Source organism: Fringilla coelebs, assembly GCF_963513975.1.
Source record: "Fringilla coelebs genome assembly, chromosome: Z".
In the NCBI taxonomy this organism is placed as follows: domain Eukaryota; kingdom Metazoa; phylum Chordata; class Aves; order Passeriformes; family Fringillidae; genus Fringilla; species Fringilla coelebs.
The window spans coordinates 1,612,487-1,640,177 of NC_140031.1; the positions used below are offsets into that span (position 1 = coordinate 1,612,487).

General features: G+C 49.0%; 1 protein-coding gene across 2 annotated transcripts; it reads left to right on the top strand.

Annotated features, from left to right (window-relative positions):
- Nucleotides 1–49: 49 nt before the first annotated feature.
- Nucleotides 50–27,691, top strand: SMAD7 (SMAD family member 7). Of its 2 annotated transcripts, none has more exons than XM_084224672.1 (4): nucleotides 50–691; nucleotides 1,615–1,668; nucleotides 6,614–6,688; nucleotides 25,788–27,691. In XM_084224672.1, the coding sequence occupies exons 1-4, from the start codon at nucleotides 184–186 to the stop codon at nucleotides 26,324–26,326; spliced, it is 1,176 nt and encodes a 391-aa protein (XP_084080798.1). In that variant the 5' UTR covers nucleotides 50–183; the 3' UTR covers nucleotides 26,327–27,691. The 2 variants fall into 2 exon arrangements, with proteins under 2 accessions (XP_084080798.1, XP_084080799.1); XM_084224673.1 differs by having other exon boundaries at nucleotides 6,617–6,688.

A 27,691-nucleotide genomic window follows, 5' to 3' on the forward strand; every position in this document is an offset into this window, starting at 1 on the left:
CCCCCGCGGGAGGCGGCGGGACCCGCGGCCCCAGCGCGGAGACTGGCGCATGCCACAGCCCGCCTCGGCTCCGCTGCCCCCCGCCGCTGCCCCCCGCCGCCGCCGCATCCCGCCTGCCGGCCCCTTCATGCTCGGCGGACGACATGCCCGTTTTGTAGCCGGGGGCCCCTCCTCTCGTCCCGCATGTTCAGGACCAAACGCTCGGTGCTCGTCCGGCGGCTCTGGCGGAGCCGCGCGCCCGGCGGCGAGGAGGAGGAGGAGGCGGCGGCGGGCGAGCCCGGCGCGGCGGCGGCGGTGGCCGAGCCCCGGGCGCACTTGGGCGGGGGGCGCGGTTGCTGCCCGGGCAAGGCGGGCCGCGGCGGGCGGGCGGCGGGCGCGGAGGCGGAACTGAAGGCGCTGACCCACGCCGTGCTGAAGCGGCTGAAGGAGCGGCAGCTGGAGGGGCTGCTGCACGCCGTGGAGTCCCGCGGCGGGGCGCGGACCCCCTGCCTGCTGCTGCCCGCCAAGGCCGACTCGCGGCTGGGACAGCACTGGTACCCGCTGCCCGTGCTGCTGTGCAAGGTGTTCCGCTGGCCCGACCTCCGCCACTGCTCCGAAGTGAAGCGGCTATGTTGCTGTGAATCCTACGGCAAGGCTCACTCCGAGCTCGTCTGCTGCAACCCGCACCACCTCAGCCGGCTCTGCGAGCTAGGTACGGCGGCGGGCATGGCAGGGGATGCGAGGGATGCGGGGGATGCAGGGGCTGGAGAGGTTAGAGGTGTGCAGGGCATGGAGGGATGTGGGAATAGAGGGGAATGGCGGGTGAACAGGGCTGCAGGGCATTCAGGGGTGCAGGGGCTGGAGGGCATGCGAGAGATGAAGGGGATGCAGCGGCGCGGGGGCTGGAGTTGTGCAGGGAGGGACGGGATACAAGGGTGTGGGGAATGGAGAGGATGGGGTGCAGGGGATGGAGAGGATGCAGGGGTGCAGGGGCTAGGGAGGATCCAGGGGTTGGAGGTGTGCAGGCGTTGGAGGGGATGCAGGGGATGCATGTGAGGAGGGGATACAGGGATACGTGGATGCAGCCCCACTCACCTCCTGGCCTACAAAACTTTTTTTCCCTTCTGGAGGAAAAAATAAACCAAACCAAACAGAATCAAAACCAACCCGCAGCAAACAACAAAACCCAGAACACGCACAGAAACTTTCCATTGCCGTGGCTTAGGTATTTCCTTTCGTATTTAGGGGAGGGGGCGACGCCCCCACCTCCGGGACCCCCTCCCCTCCCGGGGGCCCCGGCGCTGCCTCCCCGCCGTCCCCGAGCGGTGCCGAGGGATTAAGGGCCGGGCGGCCCCGGCGCTGCCGCGGCTCCGCCGAGCCAAGGAGGCCCCGATCAGACAGCCCGAGCGGCAGATAGCAGGGAGACTGGCGCCAGACGGCCCCTTTTGTTTATCTGACAGCTAAATATCAAGGCAATCACCGCCTCGCTGCCCTGCCTCCAACCCCCAGAGCTAAGACAAACAGTTTTGCTAAAAGAATGCCACTGTTATCATAAGTTCCTATCTTTTTTCTTTCTTTTTTTTTTTTCTTTCTCATGGCTCTGCCTTTATTTTCTCTGTACTTCTCTAATTCCAGAGTCTCCCCCTCCACCCTACTCCAGATATCCAATGGATTTTCTCAAACCAACTGGTAAGTGGACTTTTTTCAATGCAAGTGTAAGAGATAAAAAATGGCATAACAGCCCTTTTATCGGGGAAAACAGTCTCCTGCCTTTGTCATGCATTTTGCTTTTGGGTTGCTTGTGTGCTTCTGTGCCTCCTGCTACCCCTGTAAGAATTAACACATAATTTATCTAGGCCACTTTGTGCTCAAAGTAGGGTTTAAAAACTCTGGCAGTAAACTTCAGAAGGGATTGCAGTGCAGTGCAGGCCTGTGTTGCTTGAGTCAGCCAGGAAAACCATAGGCTCCATTTGGGAATGGCAGGGCTTCTGCACCCCTGGGTGAACTTTTAAGGATTTAGGTTGGGATCCAGCACAGCATCTCCCTGATGCCTGGGAATCCCAGTGAACCTTGACAGATGGACTGGCTGGTTGGAAATCTCTCTAAGTTTTATGGGAGCCTAATCCTACTCATCAGGTCGGGGGAAAAAAAAAAAAAAGAGGAAAGAGTTTGAAAAGTTATTTTTTTAACCTTTTAAAAATTTGAATTTCTTAGCACCACTGTGCATGCCTGTTGCTTGTAATTGAATGTCAGGGTGCCAGGGGAGAAGCCCATTTGAGGCTGGCACCAGCTCTTTTGCGGTTGTCTGCATAAACTCTTGGTTGGCAGTGAGCTCGCCGGGTGTGAGATAAATGAGGCTGGCAGAAGGAGGAGAGGTGGGGAGAGTCGGAAACGCGGGGAGCTCGGGAGGAGCAGCTCCTGGCTTCCTGAGGATTAGTGGCTCTGGAGTGGGCTGGAGCACGGTGGTCTCTGTGGTTGCGTCCCGCGGTCGTGGCAGACAGGGGAGGCACGGCACTGCAGGGTGGCAAGGGTGGATATACAGATATTCCTGGATCAGATTGTTTGGTTGGGGTTTTTCTGGCCAACAGAACAGTGCCTGTGAAATTACCTCTCTGCAGGGTCTCAGGGCTAAAAGAAATCCCAGCCTTGAGGCTGCTCTGGTGCCATGGTGAGGTCTCATCCTGCCAGCTGCTCCCTCAGAGGCTGGACTGTCCTTTTCCCCCCTCTGCAAACTCTTTGGGAACACTAATGAGTCTTTTTTTGCCTTTGGGAAACAAACAAAGCCGTTTGACAAACAACTGGGTCGCAAAACATGAACTATCTTGCCTTGGTGTGAAAAAAACAGGAGATAAGGGCTCATGAATGATAGAGGGACATCGGGAGTAGGTTCCGCATCCAGCGCTGGGATACAGAAGGGTTGTTCTGTAACAAACTCTGGGGGTCTGTTGGGTCATGAAGTTTTGTGGGTTACACATAATTTTGTCTGCATCCCTGCAGTGCTCCCCCAAAAGTTCCTGTTTTTTTGCCTTTATGGCTTTTATCCGCACCCATTGATGATCCTGGCATGGGATGCAAAGGGGATTGGAGCTGCAGGAGAGAAGGGTTAAACTTGTTTTTGGTTTCCTGTAAAGATGTTAGGATAGAATCTATTAGCAGGATTTAAACATCCAATCTGCCTCTGCCAGGATCTCATTTTCAGTTAGCCGAATGATATATTTATTCATTAGCAAGTGTTGACATAAGGTAGCAAAATGTGTGTAAACAGAAAAGCCGCAGAACATGAATGTGCCATTTCGAAAGGAAAAGTTATTCCTATCGGCCAATAGGAAGTGATTAACGCTGCCCATCGGAAACACAGAAACGACTGGGTTACTCACCAAAAAGTCCTCCTTTTTTTTCCTTTTTGAAAGAAAGATCCACTTGGCAGCTGAGCTCTGACTAGCTGGGCTGTGACAGACACCAGTGGAGCCTGGAAGTCTGTGGTGGCAGGTGGGTTTTGCAAGCTCAGGGTTTCTCAGCATTTCCTCTGCAGGGGGACTGAGGGTTTCCAGTCCCAGCCTCGGTGCCATCTCCTGTGGCAGTTCCCCAGCTGCATGTTGAGAACTGTGGGAAGGTGTGAAGACTTTTTACCTGGCTGGTGCCCATCAGCCATCTTCTCACCTGGGTCCTCGAGTGGGAGCAGTCCCTGTGTTTAAGCTCTGCTAGTGGAGCTGGGAATGTGCATCCAGCAGGAAATTTCTGCTTTTCCATCAAGCATGGTAGTGGTGGTAAAAGTTACAGCGCTTAGCACTGTGTCTTGTGCTTCATATGGAGAGACGGGCAGATAATAACCCTGGACTGGTGTGGGCTCTGGCAGAGTCTGCCAGATCAGAGAACAAAAAAAAAAATCATGTTGGAAGGGACACCAAAGACCATCTAGTCCAACACTCCTGCAATGAGCGGGAGCATCTTCAAGTAGACCGGGTCACTCCGAGTCCCATCCAGCCTGACCTTGGATGTTTCTGGGGTGGGGGATCTACCATCTCTCTGGGCAACCTGCGCCAGTGCCTCACCACTGCCATCATTAACCATTTCTCTCTTCACCTCGTCTAAATCTCTCTTCTCTTTTTGTTTAAAACCCTTATCCAACGGGGATTAAATCAGTTTTTCTGGAGGTGATGGAGGCTGAGACAGGCTGCATTGCAGGCTGGAGGAAAGCAGGGATGGACAAGGAGCTGGGAACCTTCTGCAGGCAATGAAATGCCACATCAGGCAGTGTTGGTAGGATAGATCTGGTATTTGTGTACTTGCCACAGAACAGAAAGATCTGCCCTTGATGGCTGAGTTACCTGAGGGAAGGCTGTGGTTCAGCCTGGCTTGCTCATTCATAGAATCCCAGAATGGTTTGGGTTGGAATGACCTTAAAACTCATCTCGCTCCAAGTCAGGACACCTTCCACTAGACCAGGTTGTTCCAAGCCACCTCCAGCCTGGTCTTGGACACCTCCAGAGATGGGGAGGAATTTGTCAAGGAGGGAACTTTCCCTCTTCCTCACACAGGATGTTGGCAGGGGTGGATGATGGAGGTGTGTGGGACTCGGCATTCCTCATGTCCCTGCTGGAGCTTGCATCTCTGCTGAAAGTGAGGTGGATAGTAGTGCCCTCAAATAATTCAGGCAGATTTTTGACTAAGCTTTTAGTGGGACACGGGGCTGCGAGTGGGTGCATTGTGCTCTGGCATGGCTGGATTTGGTGGTGCTGGTGTATGAGAGTGCAGGAAACTCGCTGAGATGTCGCTGCGGGGCCGAATGCCCTCCTGTGGTGTCAGCTTTCAGGGGAGCTGGAGGTTTGGCAGCTCCCAGGAGCTATTTGACACCTTGCAAGGTTGGGCTGGTGGCCACAAGGAATAACTGTGTGTCTCCACAATGCCTTCGTGCTGTGGGAAGGCAGAGTTGGGAGGAGATTGGTGTGCACCAGGTTGGACAAAGGTCTGATCCTAGACCTCTCTGGTGCTGAAGGTAAAACCAGCCCAGGGCGGTAGGATGAGGGCAACAATGAATCCAGCCAGGCACAGGGCAGAGACCCCGGGAGGGCTCTGCCTTTGGGCTCATCCCTCGCCTGACTCTCCTGGCTGGTCTAGAGTTGAGCTGCAGCAGCCCTGAGTTTTGGAAAGGGAGTTCCAGGGGTGATTCATGGATGAGGGGATTTGTCTTTTGGGTGACGGGACGTGGGAAGGCAGCTGGGGAAGAAGCGTGGTAGCACATTGCCCCATTGCTAGGGTTATGCATTTGGAGTTTGGCTAGGAGTCTGTCCTGCCTGATGTGGTAACAGAGAACCTGGTCATGTCTGAGCTCTACAGCAAGGCAGTGATGCCCCTTATCCACAGGGACTCCTCAGGGGAAGCTGTAGCTGCAGGCACAGGGAGCCCAGGGCAGGGCAGAGTGGTCCAGCCTGTGCTCAGAAAGCATCTGCAGCTCAAGCAGTTGAAGTGATCGCAGGGGAAGTCTCCTGTCTGGACTAGAAAGAGTTAAGAAAAGTAAAAAGTCTATTTCTTTAAAGCATAGAAAGCACGACAAGGCATTTAGAGAGCGTATCATATACAGTATTTCACAAGTAAGTCTATTTCCTGTCTCCCCTATTGTTTTCAGTTTGATTAAGTATATCCTGTTAAACTGTATATTCCTGTTAGGGCTTTTACTTTACTCTGATAAAATGAGGTTATGCAGACAGGAATTTCTTATTCACTGGTATTTCAGGGGTGGGATCTGGCAGAATTGCTTTATCAGTAGGGAGAAAATCATCTTGGCTCTCCTGGAGGTGGCCCTTGCTTTGGTATATAGATGTGGGCAAAATGAGGGTATAGAGAGCCAAAATTTGGTGAAACCAAAGTCCCTCAGGACCAGAAGTTTGCATGAAATTCACAGGTCTTCTCAGGCTTGTTCTTCAGCTCATGGTCCCACATGGTAATGACCAAAACCTGGAGTTGTTCTGTAGGACCAGGAGATCAGTGCTGGCTTCTGACTGTTGTCACCTGGAAGAGCAGGCTTAGGGTAGTGAGGTCCAAACCTTGATCTCCAGCACCTGCATGCATTGGGAGAAACCTCTAAAGGAGCAGCCAGTCTTACCCTGCCCCTTGGTGGTGCCCAGAGGAGTGGGTCCCGTTGCCCAGGAGGTGGCAATGAGGTCTGCCAGCTGCTGGTGGTGACGAAACTTGAGCAGGGCACCACAAACTCAGGCTGTTCACTGCAGAAGGGCAGCAATGAGACGTTTCCCTTTCAGTTCCCACTTTGGTGAGTTACAGGTTTTGGCTAAATTGGGTGCATAAAGCCACCATTTAAGCATTTTTGGAAGCTCGCTTGCATCAGAACGGCGACAACCTTGATCTCCTTAGCCGGTGACTTGTCCAGAGAGGTGGCAGCCAGCCTGTAATTTCTGCCAGTCTATAATCAGTGCTGGCTGGTGATGAAGCGCAGCCTTGACTGAGACAACGAGTTAGGGTGGATGCTTCTTGATGAACTACCGTCTCTGCACGGACAATTAGTAATCGCTTCCTGCTAAGCCCTTTGGAATGTGTGTTCTGCTTGGGGCGATGCTGGGAGCCTGCAAAGAACCACCTATATACTGACTTTTTTTTTTTTTTCCTTCCTCTGCTCCAGCAGATTGTCCAGACTCTGTGCCTTCCTCCACTGAAACAGGGGGAACTAATTGTCTAGCCCCTGGGGGGCTCTCAGGTAAGACATCTCTTGCTGCCCTTGATCTTGGCTGTGGGTCGCGTTGGCTGAGGGTCCTGACAAAAGGCGAAGTGATGCTGGGGGAGTTTTGGGAATGCACATCACTGAGAAGGGCGTACTCAGAGCAGGAGTTGGGTTTAATTTCAGTAGCAGCCATGTACCTGTTGTGCAGAGGATGTGTTGAAATCCCAGACAAGGTTTTCCATCCCAGTACGTGTCTGTACTTCCTTTGGATTCCAGCCTTATGCTCCATTCGTTTTTGGTCTAAGGCAGGAAGATGCAAAAGGGCTGATACAGGGGAAGGCTAAGCAATGTTGGTTGACCATTCATTCAGGTGTGTGGATTATGGTGGGTGCAGGTGCAGTCCTACCTTAAAGAAGGATTTGGTGTCAAATCCTTGACTTGGTGGTGGGGGAATCTCTTGTCTCTGGGGTGAGAGCCCCTGCTCAGGTTTTGCTCCTGGTAAGGTCACCAGAATCCCACATCTGATGCACGAGACTTGTGGTGCCTGGGGAGGAAAGGTGGCCTGTTTTTTCATAGAGGATGTTGCAGAGAGAGTTGATGATGTTTTTGTACCCCTTCCTGATATATTCAATGATTTCCACTGTTTTCTTATTTGTCATCTCCTTCAGCTGTTAGAGGATGGAGGCTTGTTAGGTACTTTCTCCACCCCTCTTGTAGTTTGTGTAGAGACATAGAGCGCTTTGGGTTGGAAAGGACCTTTGAAGGTCATCCAGTCCAACTCCTAACCCCATTTCCAAGGTGTGATGTCTCCAGCACATCATCGTCTACCCCAGACTGGCCACCTCAGTGTCTCTACCAGGATTAAAGTGTCTGAAACCATGTACCTGCAGGTACTGGCTGATGTTTGAAGGCGCTTGCCTTTGTGGGGATGTCTCCTTGATTTATGATTTATTCATCACCCTGAAACTGGAATTCAGAATTAGGTCGGCGGCGGCTGCACGCGCGCGTGCATCTGCCCCTGCCTCTCTCCAGGAATTGCGTTTGGTGTGGATGTGATGTCTTTAAGTGAGCCTTGTTTGTTTTTCTTTGGGTGTAATATATACCGTGTCTGTTATTTGAGAGGGGAGCATATTGTTTGTTCAAAGGCCCTAATGAGAATTAATCAAACGAAGCGGGAGAGGGAACAGGAAAACTTGTTGCTGTTTGAGGTTTTTTTTTCTAAAGGCAGAAGGATTTGCGTTTTTTAAATTTTTTTTTACCATTGGAGCCTATAGCTTCAGGGAATTAAAAAAAAGGGGGGGCTGTAGAAAGAAAAAAGACAAGAAGCAAAACAACACAATAAGGATGTTGTTAGATCTTTTTTTTTTCTTTTTTTTTTTTTTCCTTTTTCCTCCTGAAATGTTGCAGAGGGGAGGAGAGAGTTCAGTTCCACAGGATACCACATGAAATAAGCAGAGGAAGTACTCGCTTTTAAAAGGGGGCTTTCTGTAAGGTTCAGCCTATTGATAACATCTCGTCTGGCAGCTCTGCTCCCGAAGGGAAGGCAGGAGGTGGGGGCTTGGGCTGCAGGAAATAACATGGCTCGTTCCTGGTGCCTCCCAAAAGGCTGCGGGAAGGGGACCCCCTAGTTCCTTAATTGAGCTCCTTCTCCAAATGAAAGCACATTTCCACCTGAAAGTACATTTTTAACTTACTTTATTCTATTGCTATTGCTTCATTGGATTTGATTTTTTTTTGTCTCCCTTATCAAAGGTTTCCCGCCCCCCCCCCCCCCCCCAGCCTGGAAACAGAACCTTTTTACGATCATTAACCACTCTTTTTTCCTCCCCAAATGTAATTGTAGCCATTTAGTTTAATGAGGAGCTGATAGGAGAGCTGACTCTTGAAGGGATATGGTTAGCTACCCAAGCCCTGAAACAAAGCCGAATGCCTCCACATGAAAGAGCATTTGTTTTGAATTTGCTCTGATTTACTGGTATCTCCCTTCCGCGCGCAGAAGTGCAGTGCTGAAAATTCCCAACTGGAGAGACCCAGTCAAGAAAGGAAAATAAACGCACTTTGGAGCAATCCTCCAAAGCTCACTTTCTCCTCCTTTTTTTTCCTACCCCCTCCTGCATATTTTAGTTAGCAGAAGAGTGTGTTTGAAGAGGGCTTTAATGAGTTATTGGCAGGGTACGTGGCCAGCGCTTTGGCTTAGGCTTATCTGTGTTTGGGCAGACAGGGATGGGTGATGCTGGGTGGAGAATCCAGCATCCCTCCTCCCCTCCAGACCTGAACAGTGTTGGATTTGCAGCTTCTTGGTGAAAGGATGGCTTAAGAAAAGGGGAAAAAAAAAGTAATTATTTTGCTTATTTGGAAACTGGAGCGGGTGTGTGAGGAAAAAGACATCACAGGTGGTTGGTGGTGGTGGTGGTAGTGGTGGGATCCTGCAGCACTGCAGCCTTTGGTCATTACTGATGTGTGGTGGATGCTGGTGTAGCAGCAGGATCAGTAGACCTGCTCTGATGTCTTAAAGAGCAAGATTTGGCAAGGAAGATCACTCTCAGCGCTGGGAATTTGGGAATGAGGCCAGCCTGGGGTTCACGGCCACTCTGTCAGGGGAATGCACGGAGAGAGGATGGTGGCAAGGGGAGCACTGAAGGGGCTCAAAGCAAGCATCCTGGCAGTTCTCTGTGAGGAGCCTTTGATGGGGAGGAGCCTGGGATCAGCCACTGCTGGGGTCTGTCTCTTAGTGGGGCTGCAGGCAGTTGTGCTGATGGATACCAGAGGCTCTGGAGGACGTGTGGCGGGGGGAGCAGTGTGGCCGGGGCATGGACGGGGACTGTTTCCCCCTTGTGATAACCACTCTCAGCTGCTCTTCCCCTCCCTCCCTCTTCCTTCTGTTCTCCTTCGTGATCCCGGAATGCAATCCTGGTCAGTCCTTTTCATCGTGCTGGTGTCCCCTTCCCATCCCACCTCTGCTCTCTCTTCCCCAGCCATCCCATTCTCTGACTGACGTACCCTTCCTTCCCCCGAGGCACTGGCTCTCGCTTCTGTATTCTCGGCTTTATTTATTTTCTTATATCATCTTTATTTTTGTCGGTGGTCAGCCTGTGGGTAGGTCAGGGCTCCTCGCTCATGGTTGCTCCCACTGACATGGCTGTGCTCAGGTATTACTAGCCAGTGCCTTTCTGTCCTCTGTGTGGTTAAAGAGCAAAAATATCCCATTGGGGATAAAAATAATTCCCGTAAATAGGAGACAGAGGGTGGTTTTCCTGTATTTTGAGCTGACTTGTTCTCAGCAGATGTGTTTGGCTGTGACTTCTTTCAAACAAGCAAAGCCATGGCTGGAGTGACTGAAGGTGGCTGGCCCATGGTTTGGTGGCACCAGGTTGGTGGAATCCAAATTCCTGTATGACCCATGGAGAAACCTTGTTCCAAGGGTAGAAGTGAGCTGGTGGTGGTGCTGGACCTGCTGGCAAAGCAAAGCTCTCAAGAAGTCCAGACCTTGTCCTCAGAGAGGGAGAGCAAGTTGACCTGGCTTGTATCCTCGCCACATCCACTGCTTTTTTCTAGAGGTTGCTCTTAGAATACCAAACCTGAGAGGTTATCCAGATTTTGGCCTAATTCTGCTGATTTGCCCAAACTCTGGAAGCACCTCAGGCTCTCCAAGAGCCAGTGGATGTTGAGTGACTGTGCTTGGCAGGTGCTGGATCAAGGTTCTGCAAGCCTTGAGGTTGGGAAACCAACAAGGCTCTTCTGTAGCAGGCACAGACTCAGTTTCTCCCTCCCAACTCCACACCAAAAACACAGGGAAAAGACTTCCACAGGCTGGAAGAGCATTGGCATCGTTCCCTACTCTGGCTCTCTGTGCTGTGGGACCTTGTCTGGTTTAAGGGACCTCTTGGCTGATTGACATTTCATTCCAAAATTGCGGACAGGCTGGGAATGTTTCACTATGCCTCTGATCCCTGCTGGTATCTGCTCGACGGGGAAGAAGCACCTTGTCCAAATCCGGAGATATTTGCCCCCCAAAGCAGCTTCCCGTCGCTCTCCCCTTGCCCATGTAAACAGGATCCTGTGCTGCTTCTCCGCCAGAGCCCTGCCTGTGTTTTCCCGTTCCCCCTACTTCCACCTCCCTCCCCTACGGAGTTTATAACCTCCTGTGAAATGCCTTTATTTACAAATTGGCATCCTATTATAATCTGAAATTGAGACATCTTCCTGTGGAACTAGGATTGTATATTTGTCCCAGGGATAAACAATTGCTTGGGAAATTTTTTTTTCTTTAAGTCACTTATTTTTGGTTTATTTTTGAGCTTACGTTGTTTCAATATTTTTTAATTTGCTTTGAGCGTCGCAGGGCGTTGCACCCTTTCCTTCCCAGCCTCACTGGGAGACGTGGCCCCCTGCTCCTTGCTTACCTAAAAACCACAGTTCCGTCCTGGAAAGGACAAGGTTATCAGGGGTTAATGCCAGGATGACAGCACTGGAGCCTCTGGAGCAGAGCAGGCTGCCTGCCAGACTAGGAGCCTCCCGGCTCGCCTCGCACATCATCTGACCGTGGCCGACTGGGAGGAGGGAGCTGGTGCTTGGCACTGACCCCGGGCTCTTGGCTTGGCCACCCGCTCCGGTTCCTTCAAGCCCCGTGAAGACTTTTTTTTTTTTTTTTTTTAAGGGGGTTCTCACCCTGTGGGGACCCCCCTGGGACACAGCTGGGATCCTCCTCCCAGCTCCGGGCGTTTCGCCGATTAAAATCCTTCCAAAGCAAATAGAATCCATTTAATAATTACTTTTAAGTGCTCTAGAGCCTCTTGAGCCTTTCCTAGATACTCTTGTACAATGTGTTTTAAAAAAGAAATGATAGCAGAGGTGCTGCCCCCATTAGATACTTCCAATCCATACCTGTACAACTTCATTAAACCCATTTTTCCAGACGCCAGTAGATTTTCCCAGTCAAACAGTGCCTTTGGAACAGCTGATGACAAAATGCAAAAGACCCCAGAATCAGCGAGTCCATCATAGTGGGGATGGTGGTGGGAGCAGTGATGGGGGACCATGATGGGGTCACTTGCATTTTAATCCCACAACATGGCACTTTTTTGGGAAGAATGAGGCTAGGAAGGGGAATTTTGAAAGTTGAGTGTCAGTTCAAACCGCGCTCTGCTTGCAGTAGCTGTCCCGCTGAGCAACTTGATCACTGGGGACATTTAAAACTCGCTGGGACAAAAACACTCGTAGAGGAGCAGCCCCGGGCTGGCAGGGATGTGGCTGCATCGTTTCCATCCCCACTGTCTGCCAGTGGGTATCGCTTACACTAAAGGAACCAGCAACACTAGCCACACGCAGTTCCCTGCCACGGGCATGGGGGAATGCCTGTTTCCAGCCACGGTGGCCAACATCCTAAACCTCCCTGCTGGCTTACAACGGGGTGCTGCACATTTTAGGGTGCCCAGGAGAAAGCTGTGTGTAGGGCCCCCGTCCCCAGCCCTTGCTGTGCTCCCGCAGGGTGACGGGCTGGGTGGCGGGTGGGTGCCAACCCCTCTGCCTTCCCCCGCCGGCGTGAATGACCCACGCCGCAGCCTGGCCGCCTGCCTACTGTCACAAAGGAGCTTCCTTCCCAGTTTATTTTCAGCGCTGGGATATTATTAACCGCTGAGGCACAGTCTCTGTTCTAACCACCCTCGCTTTTTGCCTAAATCGCTTTGTTTTCGCCCGCCGCCGGCGTGGCCGCGGTGCCGCCGGGGTACCGGCTGCGTCACGGCTGCTGTTGAGGAACAGAGGGCACGGAGGAGCCCGATCCTGCATGGGGCTGAGGGCAGGCAAGGCATGGAGCTCGGCGGCTCACAGGATTTCCGCCTGCTGTCTTTGGATTACCCCCTGGGTTTTTCTTTCTTTTTTTTTTTTTTTCTTTCCTTCCTCTAGTTTTCAACTTCTTTTAATAAATGCAGCATCTTGGGTGTTGCTGTCTGCCTCTTTCTCTGCAAGCTATTTTACTTTATTTCTCTCTTTTTTTGGCCTTTCCCCTTCCATTTTCTTTTCCCATTTTCCCTCTTTTTTCTTCTGTTTTCCTTTGCCTTCTTCTTCTTCTCCTTTTTCTCCTTCTTTTTCTCTTTCTTTTCTCCTTTTTTTCCCCCCTTTTTCTTCTCCTTCTTCTTCTCCTTCTTCTTTTTCACCTCCTTCTCCTACTTATTCTCCTTTTTCTTCTCCTTCTTTTTCTCCTTCTTTTTCTCCTTCTCTTTCTTCTCCTTCTTCTTCTCCTTCTTCTCCTTCTTTTTCTCCTTCTTCTCCTTTTTCTCCTTCTTCTCCTCCTTCTTTTTCTTCTCCTTTTTCTCTTTTACTCCTTTACTTTTTTCCTCCTTTTTCTTCTTCTACTTGTTTTCTTTCTTCTTCTTGTTTTCCATCTCCTTGTTTCCCTTCTGCTTTTATTTTATTTCATTTCTAAATGCCAGAGAAGAGCTTTCCTGGGCAAGCATTGCAGGGATTTTCCATCCCCATCCAGGGGAGGGTGGGGGCTTGGATTCCCTGTGCACAGACCTGCTGCCACCCTTCAGGGGGTCTTTGCCCATGGGCTCCAGTCATCAGTTCCAAAAAGCTTTTTCCAGGGCATTTTGTTCTGCTGGGAATGTGATGTGGTGCTTGCTAACAGACAGCAAACTCTCACTTCTTTTTTCTTTTATTTTTTTTTCTCCCCTGTTTTTTTCCCCTCCCTTCTTTTGGGTTGCCATTTAAATGCATGATGATAACTTTCACCCTGTTAATTAACAGGAAACATTGGGACAAGACAGGAAATTACATCAGTCTTTTATGAGGAAAGAGCCAAGAAAATAAAATGCAAGAAAACATAGTTATTAGTGAAAGGAAAGTGCCAGGGGAGGGAAAAGAAAGAAAAAGAGAAAAAAAGAGGAAAATACACCATCTCACAGGCCCTGCTTTTCCAAGGGAGGCTGCTCCAGTACTTGATTTTATTTTTATTATGTTGAAAAATATTTGACTAGCAGGGTCACCTTTGCTTGAGCGCGACGGTCCAGCTTCCCGAGGAATTTTTTTTATTTTATTTTCATGCTTTTTCTCAGCTTCCTTCCCCAAACTGTGAGGCCTAGGAAGCTCTTGGCCGGGAGACTAATTTTGGTTTGGCTGCTCAGCCCTTCAAATTGGTCCCCACCCAGTGTCATTATCTTGGTTTTAACTTGCAAGGGGGGAAAAAAAAAAAAGCCAACCCAAAAAAAAAACCACCCTGTAAGAGCTGGCTCAGCCCTTCTCTACCCTTTTAACCTCACTACACAAAAAAACCTTCTGGCTTCAGCCTCCCTTGTTGGGTTGTGCTGGCAGTGCTGAAGCACCGTGGGCTGGTTGCAGGAGGTCCTGGTGATGCTCTTGGTGATGCTCCCTGTGTGTGGGGACCAGAGCCTGGCTCCGTGGTCCTTCCTCACCCTCCCTCAGCCATCAAGTGGGATCCCTGTAGGAGTGCTGGGGTTTGGTGAACCAGCTTTGGGGTGAAGTCCTGGCTCCTGTGACTTTTCCCTGAGCATGTGGAAAGGAAAATTTTGCCATTAAGGGAATAATTCAGTACTGCTCAGGCTCTTTACCCTAGTTGTAAATATGTATCTTACAGATGTACGTCATAAGTGAAGCTGTAGATGGCTAAATAATGAGCAAAATCTATTCAATCTCTGTGTGTATGTTGAATATGTATGGAGATAATTTATTCCATGTATTATTTATATAATTACGTAAGATATAGTCAACATATTATATATATATTCTATAGATATATAGGTTACATATATTTAATATATTTATTGTATACTGAGTATGTTCCGTATTTGTATAGAATTCTATGTAATACTTATACAGGTCAAAGAGATTTTGTTCATAGAAACCAGAACTTCATCAATAAGAGGTGACTTTGTGATGGAGAAACTCAGCTGTTAGGAAGGTGGTGGAAATTCAGACATCTGTCACTTTTGCAAGTGGAGAGGTTGGCTGTGGATCCAGTGATTTTTGGTGATGGAAGGCTGTGGGTCAAGTTTATGGGTGATAAAAACTCCCAGATGTCACTGCTGAGGAGGACCCCCCTCCATGGTGGGTAATGCAAAATAATACCAGAGGAGTTGAGCGTCTGTTTGCACATTGGTGTGCAAGGTGAGGTTTTGAGTTGAAAAGCAGGGAAAATGGCAAAACAGTCAAGAAAATAAGCCATGGGATGAGGCTGTCAGTGACCTCGTGGCTGGGCTCCGGCAGCACCTTCCCAGGCAGAACGGATGGAGTCAATAACTCCATAAAATCATTCTTTGAGCAGGAATCAAGTAACACGAGTTTTATTTGGAAAAGGAGCTGGGAGCCTGAAGTTACATCACTGCATTTGAACTGATGAATTCATTTTCTTTGGAAGCTAGTCTGAGACTTTTTAGCTCATGATAAGGAACAAACCCATAAATCATAAGCAGAGGCCTGTAGTTTTACTGTTCTTTGTCACAGCCAAGCATGGAAAATGTATCCTGGGTGTCAAGAGCATGAAGCCTTGGCTCACCTGAGAGTTGCACTGCAGTTATTTTCTGGAGAAGCCGGTGTGGTGTTGGGCTTGCCAAACCCCAGATTCCCTGGGCTTTATCCCTGTGTGAGGATGCTCCTGGGTTTCAGCCCCATGGGAGGATGCTGCTGCATCCCAGTCATGTCCAGTTCCCATGGGCTTTGTCCCTGTGGGAGGATGCTGCTGGCTGCCAGTGACACCCCAAATCCCCTGAGTTTTGTGCCCATGGGAGGATGCTGCTGGCTGTCAGTGATACTACCCTGGTCATGGCAGGTCCCCTCTCGGGACATGGCTCAGCTGCTGCCACCAGAAGTGGGGTGAGATGAGCCACAAGGAGTTTTGGGGCATTTTTTAACCTGTGTGCTGCCAACCTGCCCCATTTTATGGCCCGGGGCAAACCTCTGCTGGCCTCTGTCTGCGAGAAGGGGGTGCCAGCTCCACCGGAGCGCCGGGAGGGTTAATTACTTAATGAATATAATATTCTCTATAATTGCTGCGCGTTATTAATCCAGAGCAAAGTGAGAGGCGAGGGGAGGGGTGTGCGTGTGTGCATGGCCAGGCTTGTGAACTCCTTCCCAACGCCATCCGTCCTGTCTGTCCATCCCTTGATTGCCCCCTGCCCGGGCCGGGGCTGGAGCTGTCCATGTGTCCGTCTGTCCGTCCATCGCTGGGCGGTGACCCTGGGATGTACATATTCCATGTACGGCGTGCTCCGCCGCCTGCTCTTACGAATAGGCGTGATTAGATTATGAAGGCAGACAGAAGTAATGATTAACTTTTTCAGTCTGCCTGCTGTCTCCAGTCTGGCGCTGGGTGTTTTTTTTTCCCCCTAAGTAGGCCCTGGCCCCGCGTCGACAGGGTATTAGGTTGTAAAGAAAGCCAGGAGGAATGAAGGCAAGGGAGGGAGGGGAAAGGGGAGGGAGGGAGCCTTTTCCATCCGATCCGGGACTGGAATTTATTGGCAGGAATGCAGTAAATGCTCCAAATGCCAGCCCAGCTAAACAGTTTTCATAATTGTTACGGAGCGGGGCACGACGAACGTGAAAAGGACTTTTGTTCCTACTCTGCTTTTTCCATGGGTTTACATCCCTGTGAGGGAGATGCTGCTCTGGGAAAAGTTGCTAGGAGAAGTGGGCTCTTTTTTTTTTTTTGTGTGGGGAGAAACATATATTTACGTCTGTTTTCAGTCTTTAGGGGAGAATTCTGGGTCAGTGTGCTGCAGGGAGAGGGTTGGGGTTTTTTTTCAGTGTTGGAATAAGAACAGCAGTGATGCTGTGTTGTGTGTATGTGTGTGTGTGTAATGCAGTTGGGGGGGAAAAATCCTAACACACATCTCTGTATTAGGTGTCCACTTGGAAATCCTAGACTGCTCTGCTTCAGTTTTTATTAAGGTCTTAACAAGGTATTTAACGTGTAACCCACATGGCTACATGTTGTCTGTGGAGAGCTGTGGCTTTCCTGGGGGCTGTATCCCTGCCCTCCCCAGGGCATCCCTGGGTGCTGGATGACCTTTTCTGCCTTGCAACAGTGAAGCTTTTTTTTTTCACTGCAAAAGCTTTTTAAGGTCATCCTCTAACCCCCAGCTGGGTGACTGCATTGAGGGGGGCTGTTACCCCAGGGCTGGCACGGCCCAGGAGCCTCTGGTGGCTTCAGCATGGCAGCGTGATTTATCCCAGAAGGGTGAGGGATGCGGCCGCAGGAGCCCCCAGCACAGCCAGAGCCGGGAGAGAGGTTCTTGGCAAGCTCATCCTCAGGCCTGATTTGCATTGCAGTAAGTCAGGAGCCCTTTGTGTGCTGGTTTCTCTTTCTCAGAAGGTTTCTGGCTGAGATCTGGGTTGGGTTTGGGTGGGGAAGAGGTGTGCCCTGGTAGCTGAGGCTGAAGCATGGAGGTGGCTGCTCCTCTCTGGGAGCTGGGGCTGGTACCAGCCCTGAGTCACCTGGAGCTCCCAGGGCAGCATCTCATGACTTGTGTTTTCCAGACAGGTCTCTTGGCTGATTTGTTAGAAAAGTGAGATTATTTCGGGTTGCCTCAAGGAAGGGGAGAGGGCTGGAGAGCGTGCAGGGCAGTGGAGCACCTGCACCACCTCCTGAGCCAGCAAGCCCCCCCAGCACAGAACAGCAGCACATGCAGCAAAACCAGGACATCTGGGGGTTTCCACATGCATCTGTACGCCCCTGTGACTCTTTGGATGGCCTAGGAGTCTTAAAAACCCCACGGATTTTGTTGGCAGGGCCGCTCTGGAAGGGTCTCAGCTCTTGCAGCATCCCTTTGTCCCACCCAACCGTCGAGTTAGAGCTTGGGGAAGGGATTCCCGTCCTACTGCTTTTTTGAAACAAGGGAAAAGTTTTCCCACACCTTTGAGGGGTGCAGAAGGAGAGGCAGATAAAGAAGGTTCTTTAAATTAAAACTTCAAAAATAATTAGGCTGACTGTATACTAAACAACAGCAAAGAGGCCCATTTACTGTAAATATTATGAATGGATTTGGCTGGCTTCTTCATCCCCACCCTTCCTCTAAGGCTTTTCTCTGAGCTGAGTCGAAATTCGGCCTTCAGACAGCACGGTACTCTATAATTTGCATGGCTGATGAGGCCTGAAGCCTGGTACGGAGGAAACTGGAGTCAGCTGGCTCCTCTAACCACTGGAGACAGGCAGACAGGCATTTTTGGTGTGTGCCTGCATATTTCCCCCCCCCGCCCCACCACCTTGTAGCTCCAGCCTTGCTTGGTTTTTAAGGAGAATGGTCACAAGAAAAGGGTTCTTCTCCTCTAGAGTCGTTTTTAGCCATGGTAATTGATTAATCACCGTAATTAGACAGTAGCAGTGACTAATAGGATGTTTATGAATCAAATTTCTGGTTTGGTGGACTCCATGAACTCGGCAGTTTCACTCAGGTTCTTTCTCTGCCGTCCTGTAAATGCAGGGGACATGCATCACCCCATAATTTTTAATATATTTTTTAATATTTTTGGACATTACTCCTGGTCCAGCCTTGCCATCTGCCATAGTGGTGTTTGCTCTTGAGCCCCCGTAAGTCTGCAACAACATGCTTGCAGGGCTTTTTTTCCTTTTTTCCTTCCTTTTTTCCTTTTTTCCTTCCTTTTTTCCTTTTTTCCTTTTTTCCTTTTTTCCTTTTTTCCTTTTTTCCTTTTTTCCTTCCTTCCTTCCTTCCTTCCTTCCTTCCTTCCTTCCTTCCTTCCTTCCTTCCTTCCTTCCTTCCTTCCTTCCTTCCTTCCTTCCTTCCTTCCTTCCTTCCTTCCTTCCTTCCTTCCTTCCTTCCTTCCTTCCTTCCTTCCTTCCTTCCTTCCTTCCTTCCTTCCTTCCTTCCTTCCTTCCTTCCTTCCTTCCTTCCTTCCTTCCTTCCTTCCTTCCTTCCTTCCTTCCTTCCTTCCTTCCTTCCTTCCTTCCTTCCTTCCTTCCTTCCTTCCTTCCTTCCTTCCTTCCTTCCTTCCTTCCTTCCTTCCTTCCTTCCTTCCTTCCTTCCTTCCTTCCTTCCTTCCTTCCTTCCTTCCTTCCTTCCTTCCTTCCTTCCTTCCTTCCTTCCTTCCTTCCTTCCTTCCTTCCTTCCTTCCTTCCTTCCTTCCTTCCTTCCTTCCTTCCTTCCTTCCTTCCTTCCTTCCTTCCTTCCTTCCTTCCTTCCTTCCTTCCTTCCTTCCTTCCTTTTTTTCTTTCCTTCCTTCCTTTTTTTCTTTCCTTCCCTCTTTCCTTCTTTCTCACCTTTATGTTCTTGCTGAATTAACCCCCAAAACGGTCAGGGCTGGCTCAGGGCACCACCAAGCTGGGGTGAGAACCTGAGGGGACGTCCTCAGGGGTGAATCATCTCTACCCACCTTCTCACCTGACCTCATTTGTGTCCTGATTTCACAAGGGGGGTTCCCAGCTGTGGGGAAGGTGATGGCAGTTTTTGGTTGGGTCACCTGGGGACTGAGCAAAGCCCTCCCAAACTTTCAGGTCACAGTTAATACAAACCTGAACCAAAGCCCAAGAAAAATGGGGAAATATGAGACTCCTTCCCCTGATGGCTTCTGCCATATTTTATCCTGCTTGACCTCATCAGACTCAATCTTAGTAAACATCAGCAAATTGAAATCTTGCGGTGAAACTTAACATTTATTTTCATGCAAGGTTGACTGATTTTGCCAGGAACAAGGAGCCATTTGAGTGATTGATTGGACAACTTGCTAATAAATTAAAAAAGTAATCTTAAGGCTCTTTACCCTGCATGACTACCCTATATGCTGAGCAATAAGAGCCGTCTAATTAGACACAGACACAAATTTATGGTCTAGCCTGTCAATCCACGGATTAAGGACTGCATAAGTACCTACTGACACGATGGGCTGTAATGGCTCCTGAAGAGATGTTATGGTCTATCATGTCAATAATCCGCAGATTAAAGGCTCCCTAAGTAGGTGTTGATGTGATGGACTGTCTCAGCTCTTGGGGCTCTTCTGCTGGGGAGGTGGAGGGACCCCCACGGGCCCCCAGGGCGGTGCCATCCCTGCAGAAGGTGAGGGTTTATTTCTCCTGCAAGCCACAGGAGCTTAGCACAGGACCCTGCTTGAAATTAGGCTTTCAGGAACTGTCCCAGCCATCAAAAGCAGGGGCTCCTGGCAGAGGGGAAGCTGTCTAGCCCTTGGGCGCTGGGAGGTACAAAAGGTTTGGGGCAAACACTGCTATGGGTGGAGTCTCCATGCTGCCCACAAACTTTGTTAAAGGCACAAAGCCCCTTTTCTGCAGCAGGATATATCCTTTCATGTGGATTTATCCTTTAATTTGGAATTTTTTTTCCTTTGCTTTTGCTGAAGGTACCTGGAAATATGGCTTTTAGGTATTTTTCATTGTTTTGTTCGTTTGTTTGTTTATCTATTTGGTGGTTTTGGTTTTTTGTTTTGTTTTGTTCTGCTCTTCCACCCTGTAAGTCACTTGAGAGACTAGAAAGGAAGTAGGATTACTCTTTTGGGTGCCCATTTTTCTTTGTTTTGGTGAGCACACTCTGCTCTGTGTTCTCCTTACCTTGATGTAATGCCTTTCACTTCTCAAGTGAGGGGTCAGTGGGTTGTTTTTCCTGAGATCCTAGAAAATCAGCACTTGCCAGGAACAGTGGGGCAAAACTACAACAGAGAAGCCCTGAGGACCCTCCAGAAGAGCATTTAAAACCCCTTGGAAAGCTCTGGGTTTTGTGTCTCCATCTCTTGCACGTCCAAGAGTGGGAGAAGATGAGGGTCATGGCGCTGTCCCGGACACACAAATGCCACTTAAGGTCAGCCAGGGGAGATTATCGGGCGTGAGACGTGCTGAGCTTGGTCTCAGCCCTGGCCCCAGCCAGACACGTTGTGCTGACACCAGCCCAGCCAATTTTTTTTTAAGCACAAATGCCCTCCATGTGTGCTGGTGGATAAGGAGGAAGGACTGTGTGTGTTCGTCTGCTCCCTGGCAGTGCCCCTGGCACTTATTTTCCCACTGAAAGCTGTGTCCTGGAAAGCCAGGCAGGGATCTCTCCAGGTCTTTGACCTCCCAACAGCACAAGGACCTGGAGCTGCTGGAGCCAGTGCAGAGGAGGGCACGGAGATGCTGCCAGGGCTGGAGCCCCTGTGCTCTGGAGCCAGCCTGGCACAGCTGGGGCTGCTCACCTGCACAAGAGAAGGCTCCAGGGACACCTCAGAGCCCCTGCCAGGGCCTCAAGGGGCTCCAGGAGAGCTGCACAGGGACTGGGCACAAGGCAGGGAGGGACAGCAGCCAGGGAATGGCTTCCCAGGGCCAGAGGACAGGGATATTGGATGGGATATTGGGAATGAGGAATTGCTGGCTGGGAGGGTGGGCAGGCCCTGGCCCACGGTGCCCAGAGCAGCTGTGGCTGTCCCTGGATCCCTGGAAGTGTCCAAGGCCAGGCTGGACAGGGCTTGGAGCAGCCTGGGACAGTGGAAGGTGTCCCTGCACATGGCAGGGGGTGAAACAAGAGGACCTTTAAGGTCCCTTCCAACCAAAACCATTTCTGAATGTAAGGGGACTTTTGTTAGCAGTTCAGGGTAAATGCTACCACGGTGAATATTGTACCAGGGTTGATTGGAAATCCAGACCCAGGAATGAGGGAGAGGAGGAGGTGAGGTGGTGAGAACTTTAGAAGAGCATGAGAAGATGCTCTGGACCAAAACTACTTTTTGGAAAAATAAATGTATATGTACATGTATCACAAAAAGTGTACATACATACTTCTGAATACTTCTACATTTGGATAGTTCGATTTGCCTCTAAAACTGATGTCATTGATGAAAGATCCAATTTCAGTATTAAAAATCCTCATCAGTAAGGCCATTTTCTTCCTCTTTTCAGCTTTGAGTTGTTGTCACAGATTCTGGTGATAATTTTGACAGTCCTTGATGTGGTCAGCTGGGAGCAATCCTGGTGGGTCAGATAGCTTAGTGTGTGCTAAACTTGCTCTTTTCTTTCAATGCTGGTTGACTACAGGAAAACCTTTAGCTAAAAAAAAACAGAACAAAACTCAAAGGTCTCCAGCCTAGCTCCCCTTTACATTCATGAACCTGGCACTGGGACAAGGCTGAGATCTGAAGGACAACACAGATCTAAAACAACCCTAGGACAGGAGCTGTGTTGTTGTAGTTTATTATTATTAGTTTTTAAATTCAATTTTTCAGAAATGTTTTGGTTCTCTGTGACTTAAAAATAGAGAAGTTTTTCCTCCCAATCTCCTAATAAAACTGCTGGAGCTTGGAAAGAAAAAGTATGGATGACATGCTTTCATCAAATTAAAACTCACCATGTGATGGAGAGAAAAGCCACGCCAGAATTTTCCTGCCACTTCCAGGCAAGGGGAGATGTGACTCCTTCTGCCATGGCTTGGAAGAGCCAAGTGTGGGACCTGACAAATTTGGGTGTTCCTGTGTTGTGAATGTCCCATACCCACTGTTGTGGGTACATCCTTTAATGTGGATTTATCCTTTAATTTACCCACTGTTGTTTCTGCAGCTGTCAGTTTTTTTGGGGGGCTGTTGCTTGGGCATCCCTTCCTGCTGGATTTCTGCACGGATGAAGCATTTTCAGTAGGAGCAGGATCCTGCCCTGAGCCCACAGACAGAATTTCTCCCCATTGTGGAGAAATCCTGACTGTGGGCTTTTATGGGGAGACTTCAGGCAGGACCTCATGGTTTTGGAGGTGAAGGCAAGTGGTGGGGAACCTCATAGCCTCATGTGCTCATTGGGGAGTTGAGGCTTAGCTGGGATGATGCTTTTATGGAGGACAATGGATGCATTGGCAAAACTGGGGCAGCCCCTCCGGAAAAATCCAAGAAGGTGTAAAAAATATGGAAAAAAAGGAAGAGTTTTCAATTGAGAACGGGATATGGTGTAATATGGTTGTGCTGGGGCATCACAGGTGGTGAACCATCTGCACCAAAATGACAAAAGATGTTACCCCAGGGGCTTTGGGGCATTGCTTTGGTTTCTTCCCTCTGTGAGGAGCTAATGTGGATGGCTGTTCTCTGTAGACCTGACTGTGAGGGATCAACACAACCAATTCCCCAGATTCCTGAGGGCAGACTCACTTTATTTTCAGTTGTTTCTATACTATTATTTTTTCACAATGAGCTTGCACAACGCGCCGGGGGGAGCCTGCTGGAGCCCCAAGGCAGGCTGTAATGGAAACCATGGAAAATCCTAATAACCCAGTGATAGCAGCAAATGGAGGGACCCTTAATAACGAAATAATGGCGCAGATGTTTATAGCATTAAACATTATCATTGTTTGCTGGGACATGGGAACGCTCCCAGTTTGCTGGGAGTTTTCCAGGCATTTAGAAGGGGATGTGTTTGCACCGAGGAGCTCGTAAAAACGATGCTTTTAACTCAAAACAGGCATCCCAAAGGGTTTGCAGCCGTCTATGGGCTGTCGCACACGAGGACGTGTTGAGGAGGATGTGGCTGTGAGTTTTCCTGGGATCTGGGATTTTTGTGTGGGTTTGCAGCAGGCGGAGAAGGGAGTTGGATGGAGGGTGCCTGCCATGACCCCAGGTTGCACGGGGTGAACCCAGCAGGGTGTTTTTGAGCATAATACTTCTGTTTGCTTCATTTGCACAGATCCGTGATTATTGCCACCAAAAAAAGCCTTTCTGGGGAAAAAAAAAAAAAAAAAAAAGAAGTCTGTCACTGTAGGAAGCATCTCTTGAGTCACTTTTTCCTTCTCTCCTGCCACCTCCTCTCCTGCCGGAGTGATGCCACTGGCTTTTCCCACCCCTTTTCCTGGCGGATGCCAGAACCAGGGAGGCGGGTGGGAGCAAGGGGGCTCCTCGGGGGTCCCAACAACTGCAAAAAGCAGCTTTGGTGGTGGCTGGCAGGGAGAGCTGAGCCCTTATATTCTCATGGATTTTTGACTAGACATGCAGTCAACAGCTGAAGCCCGCAAACGGAAGAGGCTCTGGCATATTTATACTGTGTGCTGGCATCAGCTCCTTAAAAAAAACTCAAACATCCCGGATTACCTAAGATTCGTCCTTGAGGTCTGGTCACCCCATGTCATTCAGAAACCTAGTGGGATTCATTCATGAACTTCCAGCCCTCCATAAAGGTCCGTTCATTCATCGCCAAGGCAGATTTCTATTTTTTCTTTTCTTTTTTTTTTTATTATTGGTAGGTTTGTGTTTTTTTTATTTTCCCTAAATGCTCTAGCAATTAAATAGCTCTCTGTAAGCAGCAGTGAACTAGTTGTTACGTGGTCTTCACTAATGCAAGTACAAATACCAGGTGAAAAAGTCCTTTTTTCCCCCCTGCCACCTCCTGAAAGGAGTGGTTTAATGTTCAAATCAATAAAAACCTGTAGGAATTTCAGCAGGGGTCCAATGGCTCCAAAATTCCCCCAGCTGCTGTAAAACAAAACCCAAAAGAGTCTGAGCATCACTGGCAGTCGGACAGGGAGGAGGGAGGTAGTGGGTGGTCAACAGAGATCCCCCTTTGGATTGAGGAGCATCCTTCCCCTGGATCCAGAAACAACCCTCCCAGATTCTTCTCTCTCCCAGGCAGGTGGTGGAAACTCCATCCTGGGGGTTTTTCTTGCCCCTCGGGATGCACTTTTGCATGGATGGCGCCCCATCTGTGTTAGAGGGGAGGAAGTAACCCAAACCACCCTCCCTGGCCCTCTTCAGCCCCAGGTTTGAGCAGGACATAAAATTACCCACAAGAGAGTCTTGTGAGGCACTAAAAAAGGGAGTGGAAGGACAAACTGGGGTGCACCTTGACAGATGCTGTCCCAGGGACCACCCCAGCATGACCAGAACCCCCATCCCTGGTTTTAACCTGAGAATGAGGGTCCCTGTTTTGAGACATCCACAGTCAGGCCCATTTTTAGTAGCTGCCTCCAGCAACCGGAGAAATATTTTCCTCGCTGGCATAGAAATGAGGAAATTAAAAGTGTGTGGCTGGGCCTTTTTTTTTTTTTCTTTTTTTTTTTTTTTTTTGTCTCTCCTCCCTTAAAAGCACAGTGCAGGGCTTGAATGAGATGGGAGGAAAACTGGGAAAATGGGTTTATCAATAGCAAAAAATAGAGAGAGCAGGCATCCAGCATGTTGCCCTGGGGAGGGAGGGGTTAGGGGGGTCTGCAGGAAGAGCTTTTGGTTGCTGGGTCACCCACCATCCCAGCTCCACTAGTTTCTCTCATAGTTCAGAGGATTATTTTGGTAGTGCTCACTAACTTGCATTCCCAGCTTGATTTTTTTTTTTAAATACTATTATAGAGATGAATAGTTCCCAGGTCTTAACATGCCTACTGAGGCTGTAAGGAATTACCCGGCGAGCAGCGCCAGGCTGCTCGGGATCCTCCATCAGGAAAAGGGGCTTTCTCACATTTTTTTCTCTCCTCCTGCCTTGCTTTTTCCTCCTACATCATTGCCATGCTGCATGGGGTAATTATGGGAAAAGGGAGTTGAGACTAAGGCTGCACGAATAAATTTCTACTTTTTTTTTTTTTGGCAAGTTTTTAGGCCATTTTTGTTAACCTGTGTGAGATTTTTTTGGTTCCCTCTGTCTTTTGGTGCTTCCCAGAGGTTAGGAGGGCGTCTTATGTGCCCATCACCCAGGCTCTGCAGGCAGGGAAAAGCCCCACACACCAGAGCAGTCAAGTTCTCATCCCCTCTGATCCCATGGGATGGTTTTCAGTGGGGTTTTCTTAGCAGCAGCTCATTTTTTCAGTGTCTGTGCACAGTACATTGTCATTTATGGAAATAAATCCATCGTTCAGTAGGTGAGACTCAGGGGGTTCAGGTGTTTGGTGGCACAAGCATCTCACCTCTCCTGTCGGCACTGGAGGCGGTCCTGGTGTTGTTTTGGGTGAGGGTGGCTGTGTCATTGTCACTGACTATTCAGGACCTGTAAATCCAGCCAGAACTAGGCACTGAAACAACACAGGAGTGCTGTTTTCAAGTTCTGAGTTCTGAGTTCCAAACCTGGAAATGTTTTTTGGAAGTAGTGGATGCACTGTGGACGTTGATGCGTGTGTGGAGAGGATGGTGAGGACGTGGGCAGGCAAGGTCCTGCCGGCTCTGCATCGCTTTTGGTGGGTGTTGACTCCCCTGTTGCTAAATCTCTCCTTTTTCTTTTCCCCCCGCTGTCCTGCAGATTCTCAAGTTCTTCAGGAGCCAGGGGATAGGTCACACTGGTGTGTGGTGGCATACTGGGAAGAGAAGACACGCGTGGGTCGGCTGTACTCTGTCCAAGAGCCCTCCCTGGATATCTTCTATGATCTACCTCAGGGGAATGGTTTCTGCCTCGGACAGCTCAACTCAGACAACAAAAGCCAGCTGGTGCAGAAGGTGCGCAGCAAGATCGGCTACGGCATCCAGCTCACCAAGGAAGTGGACGGCGTGTGGGTGTACAACCGCAGCAGTTACCCCATCTTCATCAAGTCGGCCACACTGGACAACCCCGACTCCAGGACGTTGCTGGTTCACAAAGTGTTCCCAGGGTTTTCCATCAAGGCTTTTGACTACGAGAAGGCATACACCTTGCAGAGACCCAACGACCACGAGTTCACGCAGCAGCCATGGACAGGGTTTACCGTGCAGATCAGCTTTGTGAAAGGCTGGGGCCAGTGCTACACCAGACAGTTCATCAGCAGTTGCCCCTGCTGGTTGGAGGTTATTTTCAACAACCGATGACTCGAGACAGAGTGAACTCATGACATCTATACTACTTTGCTGCTATTACTTCCTTCTGAGTGCTTGCTTTTCATGCAGACTTTTTTTTGTTGTTGTTGTTTTTTTTGTTTCGTTTTGTTTTTGTTCGCCCTTCTTCGTTTTGAGAAATAGCTTATGAAAGATGATTTTTTGTTGTTGTTGTTGTTGTTCGTTTTTTTGTTGTTTTTGCCTTTGGGGTTATTTTGATAAATATATCTATTTTTTAAAAGTGTGAATGACCAATAACTCTCAGAAGGGCGAGAGAAGGGTGCAGTGGGGATAGATCACACGAGATAATTACTTCACGCCTCTCAAAAAGGATTATCCAATGGGGATCGATGGATTTGAAAGCCACTAGCTCTATGTTACAGCTCCTTCCCTTGGACAGCACAAGGAGATGACTGTGTTTCTGTACGCACCACCTTCCCAGCGACGGTGACACCGAGACCCCTTCCCCAGCAGTGCTAACCCCGCGTTGCCGCCGAAGGATGGTGCAAAACCTTCCCAGACAGGTCTCTTACCGACCTTTCGTGTTTCTCTTGTTGCTGGGTTCATGTCTTGTCACTGTGTTCGTTGTTCCACTGCTTTTTCTATGTTGTTTATGATCGTGGATTGATGTAAGGGGAGAGAACAACAGTGGAGGGGACTCCGGGCATGGCCCGCGCTTTGATCATTTGAGCTGAGATGAGAAGTGACAGAATTCTAAACCTAAAAATAAAAATAAAAATTAAAGCTAAAGAAAAAAAAGTGGGAAAAACAAGAGAAAAAGTGTTCACAACAGTCGGTGTGTCATAACCTGCTCAGATCAGGTTATCCAGGTACCATCTTATCTGGAAATGCAGTTGTGCTTTCATTTCTTCTTGAATTCATACACGAGTATGATACTTTTACACTGTTCTTAGCTCAATGAGCATGTTTAGACCTTAACATAAGCTATTTTTCTAAATATAAAGGTTTAATTGAACAAGAGAGCATTCTTCTTGGAACTTTAGCATTGTAGTGCTTTGGAAAAACACCCACACAAAAGAAAGGACTCCTTAAAAAAACCCTGAGATTTATTAAAGAAAAAAATGTATTTTATGTTATATATAAATATATTATTACTTGTAAATATAAAGACGTTTTATAAGCATCATTATTTATGTATTGTGCAATGTGTATAAACGAGAAAAAAGTAAGAAAGATGCACTTTGCTTTAATATAAATGCAGATAACAAATGCCAAATTAAAAAAAAAAAAAAAAAGAGAACACAAGGTTGGTGTTTTTTCTATGGGTGTTATCATCCAGCTGAATGTTTCTTTTTCTAAAGGAGTCTATGTTCCATTAAAAAATAAAAATATACACTT

What these genes read in the sequence shown, in the direction of transcription:
- SMAD7 (XM_084224672.1), top strand. Translation starts at nt 184, where the DNA reads ATGTTCAGGACCAAACGCTCGGTGCTCGTCCGGCGGCTCTGGCGGAGC. An exon ending in CAGCCGGCTCTGCGAGCTAG is followed by an intron (nt 692 to 1,614) that starts GTACGGCGGCGG and finishes CTCTAATTCCAG; the next exon opens with AGTCTCCCCCTCCACCCTAC. An exon ending in AGCCCCTGGGGGGCTCTCAG is followed by an intron (nt 6,689 to 25,787) that starts GTAAGACATCTC and finishes GCTGTCCTGCAG; the next exon opens with ATTCTCAAGTTCTTCAGGAG.